The sequence below is a fragment of the Pipistrellus hanaki genome (assembly GCF_964339955.1).
Source record: "Pipistrellus hanaki genome assembly, chromosome: 9".
NCBI classification, from domain to species: domain Eukaryota; kingdom Metazoa; phylum Chordata; class Mammalia; order Chiroptera; family Vespertilionidae; genus Pipistrellus; species Pipistrellus hanaki.
In genome coordinates, this window is record NC_140511.1 from 43,773,080 (window position 1) to 43,785,694 (window position 12,615).

At 44.5% G+C, this 12,615-nt stretch overlaps 1 protein-coding gene across 16 annotated transcripts in view; it reads left to right on the forward strand.

Moving 5' to 3' along the window:
• ANAPC15 (anaphase promoting complex subunit 15) overlaps positions 1–12,519 on the forward strand; it is an 89,533-nt gene extending 77,014 nt beyond the window's left edge. For 3 of the 16 annotated variants that reach the window (XM_084894369.1, XM_084894371.1, XM_084894370.1), the window contains 4 exons: positions 10,908–11,037; positions 11,563–11,622; positions 11,891–12,028; positions 12,192–12,519. In XM_084894369.1, the coding sequence (XP_084750495.1) occupies positions 10,918–11,037; positions 11,563–11,622; positions 11,891–12,028; positions 12,192–12,239 (366 nt within the window). In that variant the 5' untranslated portion in view covers positions 10,908–10,917 and the 3' untranslated portion in view covers positions 12,240–12,519. Of the gene's footprint in view, positions 1–9,357; positions 9,691–9,819; positions 10,180–10,467; positions 10,656–10,907; positions 11,038–11,562; positions 11,623–11,890; positions 12,029–12,179 lie in introns of those variants that run through there. The other 13 variants (XM_084894372.1, XM_084894366.1, XM_084894375.1 and 10 more) reach the window with 13 other exon arrangements.
• Positions 12,520–12,615: the final 96 nt, after the last annotated feature.

Consider the following 12,615-nt stretch of genomic DNA (forward strand, 5'->3'; position numbering starts at 1 on the left):
GCTCTGTGACTGCTTTGACTAACAACAGAATACGGTAACAAGTGGTGCTCTGCCGGTTTCCAGCTCCAGGGTTTAAGACACTGTTACGGACTGAATGTTTGTGTCACTCCAAAACTCCTATGTTGAAACCCTACCCCGACCCATCTGATGGCATCAGAAGCTGGGATCTTGGGAGGTGATTAGGGTTAAATGCGGTCATTAGGGATAGATGAGATATTAGAGTCAGGAAAAAAAATTTTTTAAATATATTTCATTGATATTTTACAGAGAGGAAGGGAGAGAGATAGAAAGTTAGAAACATCGATCAGCTGCCTCCTGCACACCCCCCACTGAGGATGTGCACACAACCAAGGTACATGTCCTTGACTGGAATTGAACCTGGGACCTTTCTGTCCGAAGGCCAACGCACTATCCACTGAGCCAAACCGGTTTCGGCTAGGAAAAAATTTGCTCTCTGCTCTCCACCAGTCAGGATATATCAAAAACTCATGCCAAAATTGGTTTGGTTCAGTGGACAGAGTGTCGGCCTGCGGACTGAAGGGTCCCGGGTTCGATTCCGGTCAAGGGCATGTGCCTTGGTTGCAGGCACATCCCTGGGGGGGGGGGGGGGTGAGGCAGCTGATCGATGTTTCTCTCTCATCAATTGATGTTTCTAACTTTCTATCCCTCTCCCTTCCTCTCTGTAAAAAATCAGTAAGATATATTTTTTAAAAAATTAAATTAAAAAAAAAAAAAAGAACTCATCAGCCTGACTAGCCTCTCTTCCCACTTTTTTATTGTTTTTGCTTTGATCAGAGTAGGGAAACCTTACCTTCAGTGAGCAATTATATGCAAACCCACCATGCAAATCAAAGCCTGGGTGGTGCACCCCTTCTGGGGCCGCTTTCTAGGGGACTGGAAGAGAGCCCATAGAGATTGTTTCTAGCTCATCCATCCATCCTAATCTCAGATCAGCCCAGAGAGGCCCCAATGACTATTGGTGGACCAGAAAATAAATGAGGTGTCAAGTGAGCCGGAGGTAGAGAAAACATATACCAGGCAAAGGTATACTCCCTCAATCAGCCCACCCAGTGGGGCTTTCCACCCTCCTCCAGAATCCCCTACGCATGTGCCCAGACAATCTCCTCATTCATCCCATATCCCAGTGCCTGCTCATGGAGTCTCCTCCCACCAGGAAGGTTTCCTCTTTCCTTTCTGCTCACTGACTATATAAGCATCCTTTGAGACCCAGATGAAGTCTCCCCTGCTCGAGGAGACCTTTGTCAATGTCTCCTTGCCTGCTTCTAAGGATATGCGTAATCCTTTGAGTTCAGGGCACCAGTCTTGTAGTCCTGTTTCTCTCATGGTGCCTCCCACTAAGATGGCCACAAGCAGGTCCTGCGCTGAGCACACCATAACCCTTTCAAAGATCTATGTGCTTTGGCACATGCTATCCTCTCTTGACTAGATAGTTCTTTCCTGGCATTATCTCCTGCAAAGTGTATAATGCTTCGGTATTTCCCTGAGGAACCCTCCCCACATCCTCTCCCACATTATTGCCTTTCTCTTCTCAATGTTCCTATTCTTCTCAGAACCTATTTCCACCATAGCATTTGTAGCATAGAGTTACATGAACTAATAATTCAATTCCATTAGACTGAAGGGAAAAAAAAACACCCTCATATTGTAGAAGCATTTTTTAAAAATATATTTTATTGATTTTTTTACAGAGAGGAGAGAGGGATTGAGAATACATCGATGAGAGAGAATCATCGATCAGCTGACTCTTGCACACTCCCACAACCAAGGTACATGCCCCCAACCAGAACCAAACCCGGGACCCTTCAGTCTGCAGGCCATCGCTCTATCCACTGAGCCAAACCGGTTTCAGCTGTAGAAGCATTTTTTGAGTGGCTACTCTGAGCCAGGTCCTATACTAAGTGCTGAGGGAATAGAGATGAATCAGAGACCTGCCCTCAGGGCTTAATACTTTGTGTTATGCCTTCCAAACTAGACTGGGGCTTCCAGAGGATGAAGACTCAGATCTGATTCTTCTGTGAGTCCCTGTCACCAACCACAAATCAGCCCATAAGAAAGCTTTGAGGCCCAGTTGGTGTGGATCAGTGACTGAGCATTAACCATGCACCAGGAGGTCGATTCCTGGACAAGGCACATGCTTGGGTTACAGGCTTGATCCCCAGTAGGGGGCATGCAGGAGGCAGCCAATCTATGTTGCTGTTTCTCTCTCGTTGAAGTTCCTATCACTCTCTGTCCCTTCCTCTCTCTCTAATAATAATAATAGCAATAATAATATTATTATTATTAAAGAAAGCTTTGTGAGTAAAATATGACTTTTTTGCCCAGCCAGTGTGGTTCAGTGGTTTAGTGTCACCCTGTCACCATTCAGTTCCCAGTCAGGGCACATGCCTGGGTTACAACTGAACAATAAGTCTCTCTCATCATTGATGTTTTCATCTCTCTCTCCCTCTCCTTTCCTCTCTGAAATTAATAAAAATATATTAAGTAAAAGATTGACATTTTTTAGTTGTAGCTTCAGCTAGGACAAGTCACTTCAGTTTCTCATATGCTAACTGGGGACATGATTCCCAGGGCTGGACTGAGAATAGGAAACTGTGAATGCCAAAGCCCTTTGGAGTTCAAATATCCTGCCATATGCATGAAAGATAGTGACAATCCCTACATTCCCTGCCAAGGTCTGCCATACTCCTCAAGAATTGTGAAAGCAGTTCTCACTAGCATTGAATTCACATCAGTCAATTCTGGCCCTTCCTGAGTTTTTGAGAAATTTCTGCACAGAGCCATGGATTTCCCTCTCGAGCATGTGGGCTCTGACTGTTAGGAAATCACCATCATGCCTCCTGCTTTCAGCCCAGGCCCTGGCTTGTGTAAAACACAATGAAAGAGATAATAATATATCAAGGCAGAAAGGGCCAGATCTGGGAGTATCTTCTAGACACTCACATTAGAGCTGGAGACATGGTTCTGATATTATGTTAGAGAAAACATAAGCTAAATGATGGGAAGGACCTGACTGTGGTCCCCTTCAAGTGAACAATAAGGCCAAGGTAAGACTCCAAATCCTGGCTCCCATACTGTCCATTCCATCTAAAGGCCACCAAAGCCCTTCCCCATCTGAATCCTCTTAACATTTTCTCTCTCTCCATCTCCAGACACCTAAATGCCCCAAAGGATTCTTACTGTTCTCTAAACACATCATCTGCTTTCAACTTCATGCCCTCGCATGTTATATGCTTGTGTGCATCCCTGTTCTCCCACTCATCTACCAGATGAACTCCTCTTTATCTCTCAAAGTAAACTCAAATGTTTGCTTTCCTGAAACAAAAGTATAAGCTCAAGTATAAACTCCATTTTACCAGAACCCATTCCTCTCTTCCTCAGTTTATCCAGAACCCATTCATCTCTCCCTCTTCTATAATTGTCTTTGTCCTCAGTACACTGTATTTTTCTTGAGGACAGAGATTATTATTTCTGCTTAGTCTTGCTGTCAAAGGGCCTATTCAAGGTGTCTAGCACTTGTTGGCACTCAGTAAATGTTAACCAAAAGGAATATGAATCAAATTACTTAATCTCTTAGGGTCTTTGTTTTATTGTCTATGATATGAAAGTCAAACATTTGGCAAATACAAATGGTGAACAGTGAATGTAAAACAAATACCACCATCGTTGATTCAGTTGTTGAAGCGAAAAATGGTCAGTGTTCTAAATTTCCACTTATCCCGCTCCAGTCACCATGACTTGTTGAACCTGTCAAAGGACCTTGGTAAGAAACTCTAGGTTACCAGGGAATTTCCCATCAGATCAGAGCTGTCAGGAAGGATGGGAGGTAAAGCACGCTTGAGATAGATCTTATAAAGAAAGGAAGTAGGAGGAGAGACTAATCGAGACATAAGTCACAAGGGGAGCAGATAAGGGATCCCAGGAGAAGGGGGAGGTCAGGATGGATCATTGGGACATAGAAATCATCCAGTCTGTGCCCTCAAGGAGCTCAGTTGGGGAAACATAGAGGCACAATTTTGTTCAAAAGCAAACTATTTCCTTCCTGATATTCCTTCTTTACTTGGCTTACAGGGTACCAGGCTTTCTAATCTTTTTTACGCTCTGTCTCAGTCTGGTTTGCCGCTCTAGTTTCCTCAAGTTCAGAATTTTATTTTATTTTAATTTTTTAAAATATATTTTATTGATTTTTTTTACAGAGAGGAAGGGAGAGGGATAGAGAGTTAGCAACATCCATCAGTTGCCTCCTGCACACCTCCTACTGGGGATGTGCCTGCAACCAAGATACATACCCTTGACCAGAATTGAACCTGGGATCCTTCAGTCCACAGGCTGATGCTCTATCCACTGAGCCAAACCAGGCAGGGCTCAAGTTCAGAATTTTAAAGGAAACTATTTTCCATTTACACACACTTCAGTGATGATCTCATTCAAACTCATGGCTTTAAATACCATCTATGTGCTAATGACTCCCAAATTGATTGATATCTTCAGCCTAGACCTCTCTCCTTCAAACCCTTACCTTTTACCTCTCACCATCTCTATTGTAATGAACATTTCAATCTCTTCATACCCCAAAGTGGCCTCCAGATAGTTCCCCCCAAAACTAGCACCTCTCTTGTTTCTTCCATCTCAAGAAATGGCAACATTAGTCGTCTAGTTGTTCAGGTAAAAAATCTTGGCTCCCTTCTTCCTCTGATATTCTACATCCAGTCTGTCAGCAAACATTGCTGTCTCTACTTTCTAGATATAGTAGACTCTTGAACAACATGAATTTGAACTGCAAAGTCCACTTATGCATGGACTTTTTAGTCTCTATTCATACTGTTTTTGACTCATGTTTGGGAGTCCACAGATTTGGAGGGATATATATATATAGTCCTGGAACCCAATCCCTTGCAGACACTGAGGGATAACTTGTTTTTTGTGTGTTTTTTTCCCCCAAAATATATTTTATTGATTTTTTTCAGAGAGGAAGAGAGAAGTATAGCGAGTTAGAAACATTGATGAGAGAGAATCATCGACCAGCTGCCTCTTGCACACCCCCCACTGGGGATGTGCCTGCAACCAAGGTACATGCCCTTGACTGGAATCGAACCCGGGACCTTGCAGTCCGCAGGCCGATGCTTTACCACTGAGCCAAACCAGTTTCGGCCAACTTAAGTTTTGAGAGAGCGAAAGTTATATGCAGATTTTTCAACTGTGCAGGGTTCGGTGCATTGTTCAGGGTCAACTGTATATTCAAAATTCAATCACTTCTCACCCCCCACCTCTGCATTATTATAATAGGCTCCCAATTGGTCTCCCTGCTTATTCCACTGCCCCTTAGAAATCTAGTCTTCCTAGAACAGCCAGAGTAACTCTGTTAAAAATATAAATTAGATTGTGTGGATCTTCTACTCAAAACGCTTCACCAGGATCCTCAACATGGAGTAAAAGCCGAAGTCCCTAGTTTGACCTGATAGTCTTCTATCTGGCTCCTGCTACCTCTCTATCCTCTCCTACTCTCCCCAGGACACACCGTGCTCCAGCTATTTCTAGGCCCTTTGCACTTACTGCCCCTGAAATGCTCTTCCCTAAATATCAGAATAGTGTTCTCTCTCTTTTTCTTCAGAACTTTCTTCAAAAGTCACCTTCCCTGCAAGGACTTTCTTAGCTCTCCTATCTAAAATAAAACCTATTGCCCACAAAAATAATTAAGTAAGTATAATTAAGTAAGTAAGTAATTAAAATAAAAACTCCCCTGCCAGTGTTTTATTTCCACGACTCCGGTTTATTTGTTCTCCTTAGTATTTACTGCAATCTTAAACTACATGTCTTCTTTATCTTTATTGTTTATCTATCTCATTAGATTAGAAACTTCTTGGATGTGTGGGAGGGAGGGAGGGGGTAAAAAAAAAAAAATCAATAAAATATATTAAAAAAAAAAAAAAAAGAAACTTCTTGAGGAGAGAGGTGTTTTGTTTTGTTTTGTTTTTTTCAATCCTTACCTGAGAATATTTTAAAATTGATTGGCGAGGGGGGGGGGGGGTGGTACGGGAAGAAACACCAATTGGTTGCCTCCCACAACCTAGGTATGTGTCCTGACCAGGAATCAAATCTGCAACCATTTGGTGTGCGGACAAATACTCCACCAATTGAGCCATCCGGCTAAGGTGAGAAAGATTTTTTTTTGGTTCCTTTTCTTCATTATTGTATACCCCCTACTTAGAACACTGATAGGCACATAGTGAGGCACTCAATAGGTATTTATTGAACGGATGAGTGAAAATGATGGCCATTTCCAAGAGGCAAATTTTACCCTTTTTTAAAAAAGTATTTTATTTTATTTTATTGGTTTCAGAGAGGAAGGGAGTGGGAGAGACAGAAACATCAATGATGAGAGAGAATCATTGATTAGCTACCTCCTGCATGCCCACACTGGGGATTGAGCCTGCAAGCCAGGCATGTGCCCTTGGCCAGACTCAAACCCAGGACCCTTCAGTCCACAGACAAACACTCTATCCACTGAGCCAAACCGGCTAGGGCCAAATTTTACTCTTTAATGAAAAAACTTTATAACAAACAGAGAAGAAGGCTGGGCATAGATTAAGATGGCAGTTGAAGAGGAAACAATTCAGGGGAAAAGACTTGTTAAAGGTCACACATCTTGTTGGGGAAGGAATATATATATATATATATATATATATATATATATATATATATATATATTTTTTTTTTTTTTTTTTTTTTTTTTTTTTTAATTACTAGCCCTGGAAGAGGCTGATAGGCTGATGGGTGATGGAGCTTAATGGAAGTTGGGTATGAAAGACCTCTTGCTAGAAGCCATGAGGATCTCTGAAAAGGATGGTGAATCAGAGGTTGCAAGAACAGAGACATCATCAAAACAAAAATAGAAAAAACAAGATCAAAAATAGGAGGGAAAAAAAAAAGAGAGACATCAGCAAAAACGTGGAAGTGAGGGTTAGGCTAACCACTAATCAAAAGGACAGCTGAATGTCTCAGCAGCAGAGGAATTCAGCTGTGCCCAAGGCTGACTAGTCACTTAGGCCCTTGAATAATCTCAAATACAGAACTGGACCAGCAATCTTTTTCTTTAAAAAAAAAATATATATTTTATTGATTTTTTTTACAGAGAGGAAGGGAGATAGAGAGTTGGAAACATCCATCAGCTGCCTCCTGCACACCTCCAACTAGGGATGTGCCTGCAACCAAGGTACATGCCCTTGACCAGAATCTAACGGGGACTCTTTAGTCCGTAGGACGCTCTATCCACTGAGTCAAACCGGTTTCGGCTGGACCGGCAATCTTAAGAAACAAGTGAGACCTCGGTCAGTCTGCAGTCTTGCTTTCCCACTGGACTGTGAGGTGTTTTGGGTAGGGACCATTTCCTGGATATATCTTCAGCTTCTTGCAGAGCCTGGATTATAGTAGGGACACAAATATAGGGTGTCCCCCCAAAAATGTATACGCACTTTGAATGATTATAAAGTTAGTGTTGTTGTTTTTTAATATATTTTATTGATTTTTTGCAGAGAGGAAGGGAAAGGGATAGTTAAAAATATCCGTGAGAGAGAAACATGGATCAGCTGCCTCCTGCACACCCCCTACTGGGGATGTGCCCCCACTCAAGGTACATGCCCTTGGCTAGAATCGAACCTGGGACCCTTCAATCCGCAGGCCAAGGCTCTATCCACTGAGCCAAACTGATTAGGGCTTAAGTTAGTGTTTATTAATATACAGTTCATTTTCAAAATTTAAAAGGATCTACAGAAATGAATGTTGTGGGGTCGAACCCTGGGTTCAAAATAAGACCACTAGAGGCTGATGATTTATTAAAAAAAAAGCAGGCAAGAATTTATTGAAATATCTGGCCAGGGCAACCGCAAGAGTACCACACGCAGGTGGACCCTACATGACTGCGCTGCTTTAGGGGCAGATAGCTATTTTTAAAGGTTCTGAGAAGGAAAACCCCCATTCTGTAACAAACTGTTGTTTGGAATTTTTTGCTGTTCTTCCTAGATAAAATGTTGCTTTCTAGTTTGCTTTAGCCCATTTGAAGAATGATGAAGATAAACATAGCTGTCTGACCTTGTAGGCCAGAGACCAGATATGCCCACAATCTCAATACCAGGCCAGGTGTACTTTTTTTTAAATTGGATAGAACAGCATTGTTTTTCAAGGCCAGCATCAAGATAACCACTAAGTGTACATAGGGCTGGCTCTTTAATAAAAAAAAAAGGAAGTTCTGCCTGTAACCTTGCTTAGAATTTGAATTCATCCTATTTCAATGAATACTTTTGTTGTTGTTCAATGCGTTTTCAAACTGGTGACCATTCTGCCAATAATGTGAAGCAACGTAATCACAAACATCAAGGATCATTTCGTTCAGTATTTGTGCACCCTCAATTTGTCAACTGTTGCCAGTTTTGTACCGTAAACTTATCTTTTATGTTTTCCCATAACATAGTCCAGTGGATAAACTTTTTGTTCAGAGCTTAGTCTGGCTTCACCCATTATTTCAAGTCAGTTAAACCTGAAAAGGAGTAAAAATTAAGTATTAGCTGTTAAAGTGTATACATTTTGTCCCCCCAAATGTTTACACTCTTTAATTATAAAAGCAGTGTTTGTACTACAACTGTATTCAAACTTCCAATAGCATTTTAGGGATGAATTTCTTTTCTTTCTTTTTTTTGTTTTTGTTTTTGTTAGTTTTTATTGATTTCAGAGAGGAAGGGAGAGGGAGATCAATGAAACATTATGAGAATCATCTATCGGCTGCCTCCTGTCTGCCCCCTACTGGGGAAGGAACCCACAACCGAAAGTCGGGCATGTGCCCCCGACCGGACTGGGACCTGGGACCCTTCAGTCCCTTTGGTCCTCTATTCATTGGACCAAACCGGCTTGGGCTGAATGTCCTTTGTTCAAAGCTTAGTCTGGCTTAAAAGAAAGAAACATAAATTGAGCTATCTACTATTAGTGTGTATACATGTTTTTGGAATACTCTGTATTTTCGCGGGAAGCTTACATAAATGAACGTATGCGCCAAACCGGACACTGAGAGTGACAGAGAACAGACAGAAACTGTTTAAAACCACCCAGCGATTCTGGGTCAGAAGCCCATTAATTTTCCTAGTAAACAGCATAGCAAACAGGCCCACCGCTGCCGCAGGGGACACCCAGCCGTATACCGTCCGTAGGAAGAGGGGCGGGGTTAAGTGGAGCCGTAGGCAAGGGCTCCCGGGAGCCGGGCAGATCGGAGAGGCCGATTGGCTGGGCTTCAAGGCGGGGCCAACAGAGAAGGCGCAACAAATTTCCGTCTCCAACTACACGACTAGAGTGTGTGACGTCACGTCCGGCCTGGTGGGCGGGAAGGGGAAAAACAAAAGGAGGCCAATGACGCATGCGCTCGGTGCGTCCCAGGTTCTGGTGGGTCCTTCCGCTGAGGCGGAGTGAAGTGCTTCCGGGTCACTGCCGGCTGCCGCCTCCCTGCGCGGTAAGTACAGAAGCAGGACTGCGTCTGCAGTTTCTTCGCCCTTTTCTTTCTTCCCCATAGACACCCCGCTTCCCTGACCCGACTCCACCAGAGATCCGGGCTTAGACTGCCCTTTCAATATTAAACTGCGCCAGCTCATTGGCCGCTTCCGCGAGACCAAGCCCCATCCCGTCACACAGGTCCGTCACTCATTGGTCTCATATCTTGTCACTCAGCATTTCTTCCAGTTAATTGGCCCTATTCAAGCCCCGCTCCTTTCGCCTTTAGCAACCCTATAAGGGTAAATGCGTCTCTGAAACCCGCCCCTGACTTTTCCTGTTGGTCAGCCTCACGGTCATTATCATAATGAGCGAAGAATGGGCAGTGGCTTTGCGGCGATCGTTTGGGTTTCGGAACTTGGGTCTCTGTGCCTCTCAGTAATTCTGGGGCATGATGGTTGGGACTGATGTACCTGTTAGGTGGTCTGGGAAGCTCAGGTTCACGGAAGGGTAGGGCTGACCCTGAATCAGTCAAATAAGCTAGGGCAAAAGCAGAAGTAGAGACCTACATCCCTTTCTCCTGCTCACCGCTGGGACCCGGACTGGACCTTCTCCCCGCCGGAGTTCTGTGCGTCAGTTCACTGTGACCTAGAGCCCAGTCGTTGCCTGTTGCTGAGCCTCAATTTTCCTGTGAGCCGAACGGTTTTAATTCATATTCTCCGGCACCTTCTTGGTCAGCTCCCTCAGCTGATTAATCCGAACTGAATGTACTTGTTCTCTCACATGTTAGTTCATTCAACCTCCCATCTACTTTTTTACACATTTACCCATGTCTTTAGAATGTATTAGTGAGTCATACTTGCACGCCTTCTTGCCCCACACACAAAAAAATAATTTTATATATATATATATATATATATATATATATATATATATATATACTTTTTTTTTTTTTTTTTTTTTTTTTTTGCTGTGGTTTATGAAAGGTGATTAGTGTCCTAAATTTCGGACACTGGGTAGATATGTATGGATAATCATAGAGGGCAAAAAAAATCGGTTTTAGTGTTTGAAGGAGATAAAGACAGTTTCGTGAAGCCCTGCTACCTCTACTTTTGTAATGCTAGTCTGCATTTTGGATTCCTACCTCTACATTTGTCTTCCATAAAGTAAGTTACCTTACTTAATGATCAGAATGAATGTGAGGGTGGCATGTTATTATCCCCATTTTGCAGATGAGGAAAGTCAAACAGCTCTTACGTGGTGGAGCCAGGACTCAAACCCATGTGTGTCTGACTCCCACAGAGAAGAGCTAGCTGCTTCTCTGCTCCCTTCCACTCCACCCCACCGCCAAGTCAGACTGTAACCCAAATCAAAACCAACACACCCGAGAGCTGGATTCACCTGACCTTTTCTCTCAGTCTAGGAGCCATGTCCACCTTGTTTCCCTCCCTCTTCCCCCGTGTGACTGAAACGCTGTGGTTTAATCTGGATCGGCCTTGTGTGGAGGAGACAGAGCTGCAGCAGCAAGAACAGCAGCATCAAGCCTGGGTGAGTGAGCACCTACCACCGTGGTGAGCCTCAGTCAGGGATTTCCCTTCACTGGTTAAGATCCGGTCTTACTCTGGAGACCTGCCCTGGAAGAGCTTTTTGCTTTGAGCTGAGAATAATCAGGCTGGGAGCTGGGTTCTCATCTTTGTGTCACCCTAATTTTCCACGGGACCACGGGACTTCTGGGCCAGATTGGAGCCCAGGTTCTTTTTCAAAAAGCATAGAAATAATAATTTTGACTATTTATTGAGGACCTAGCAGATGCCATGTTCTAGGCTGATAGTCTTTCACTTCATCCTCACCATAATCTTATGAGAAAGTCAAGGCCCAGAGAGTTTATGTAATTGGATCAAGTTGCAGATGACAGAAGAGAAAGGGATGGAATCTTCCTGAGAACCGGAAGCTTCTCCATCACACTCGGGGTGGGGGTGGAAGCATCTTCTTGTGGGCAGAGGGGTCCAGTCCCATGCTCCTGACTTTCCCTGCTTGGGCCCTGGCCCTGCTTTTCTTCCCCTTTGGCCACAGCTCCAGAGCATTGCAGAGAAAGACAACAACCTGGTACCTATTGGCAAGCCGGCCTCAGAGGTGAGTGGGGTCCAGGTGGACTAAGGCTCTGCTCTGATTCTGAAGGTCTTGCCTCTGACTCCAGAGCAATTATGATCCTCAGCTCTAGAGGGGGTGGGCTTTGGGCCCAGAACTAAGGTCCTGCAGAGCATGCACCAGCCTGCTAGACTTAAGCAGGGTTGGGGAGTAGGGGTCATTTGTTGACTCCAGAGAGAGGCTCCAAGTAGGCTAGCCCTTAAACTGGTCCAAGAAAGCTGTAGAGTCTATAGGCTCTCCCTTGCCTCACCAGCACTATGATGATGAGGAAGAGGAGGATGAAGATGACGATGAGGATAGTGAAGAGGACTCAGAGGATGATGAAGACATGCAGGACATGGACGAGATGAATGACTACAATGAGTCACCTGATGATGGAGAGGTCAATGAGGTAGGCAGGGGTGTGGGAAGGGCCTCTGTTCCTGGGCCCCTGCCCCTGACCTAATTGGTGGCCAAGGGGTGCAGAGACCCTGGATCCAGCCAGGAGCAGGGTCTGGGACGGGCTGGCTGGGTGGCTGAGGCCCCTCCCCACCCACACCCAGCCTCCTCTCCAGGTGGACATGGAAGGCAACGAACAGGATCAGGACCAGTGGATGATCTAAATAGACAAGGCAGAGTGGCCTCAGGGAGAATCCAGGCCATCCCAACCCACTCTGTGACTCCTGCAGAACCAGCTGATCACCCCAGGACTGGAAAGTTCACCCTCAGGCACCTCCTCAGCTGCTGCCAGGACCTGTCTCCTTGGCCCCTCCCAGGCCATCAGCCTGCCCTTGAATCCCCAGGACCTGAGTCCACCCCACCTTTCTGGCCAGTACCTCACCCCTTGAGGTGTAGTCTCTTTCTAACTCTCTTTAATAAAGACACGGGGCTGATTTCTCCCTTCCCCATGTCTATTCTCCCCCCTCCTCCCCCCTTTTTTTTTTGGTGGGGTCCAGAGGAATCCAGCATCTTTTCTTGACCTTTTGGGAGAGGGCATTT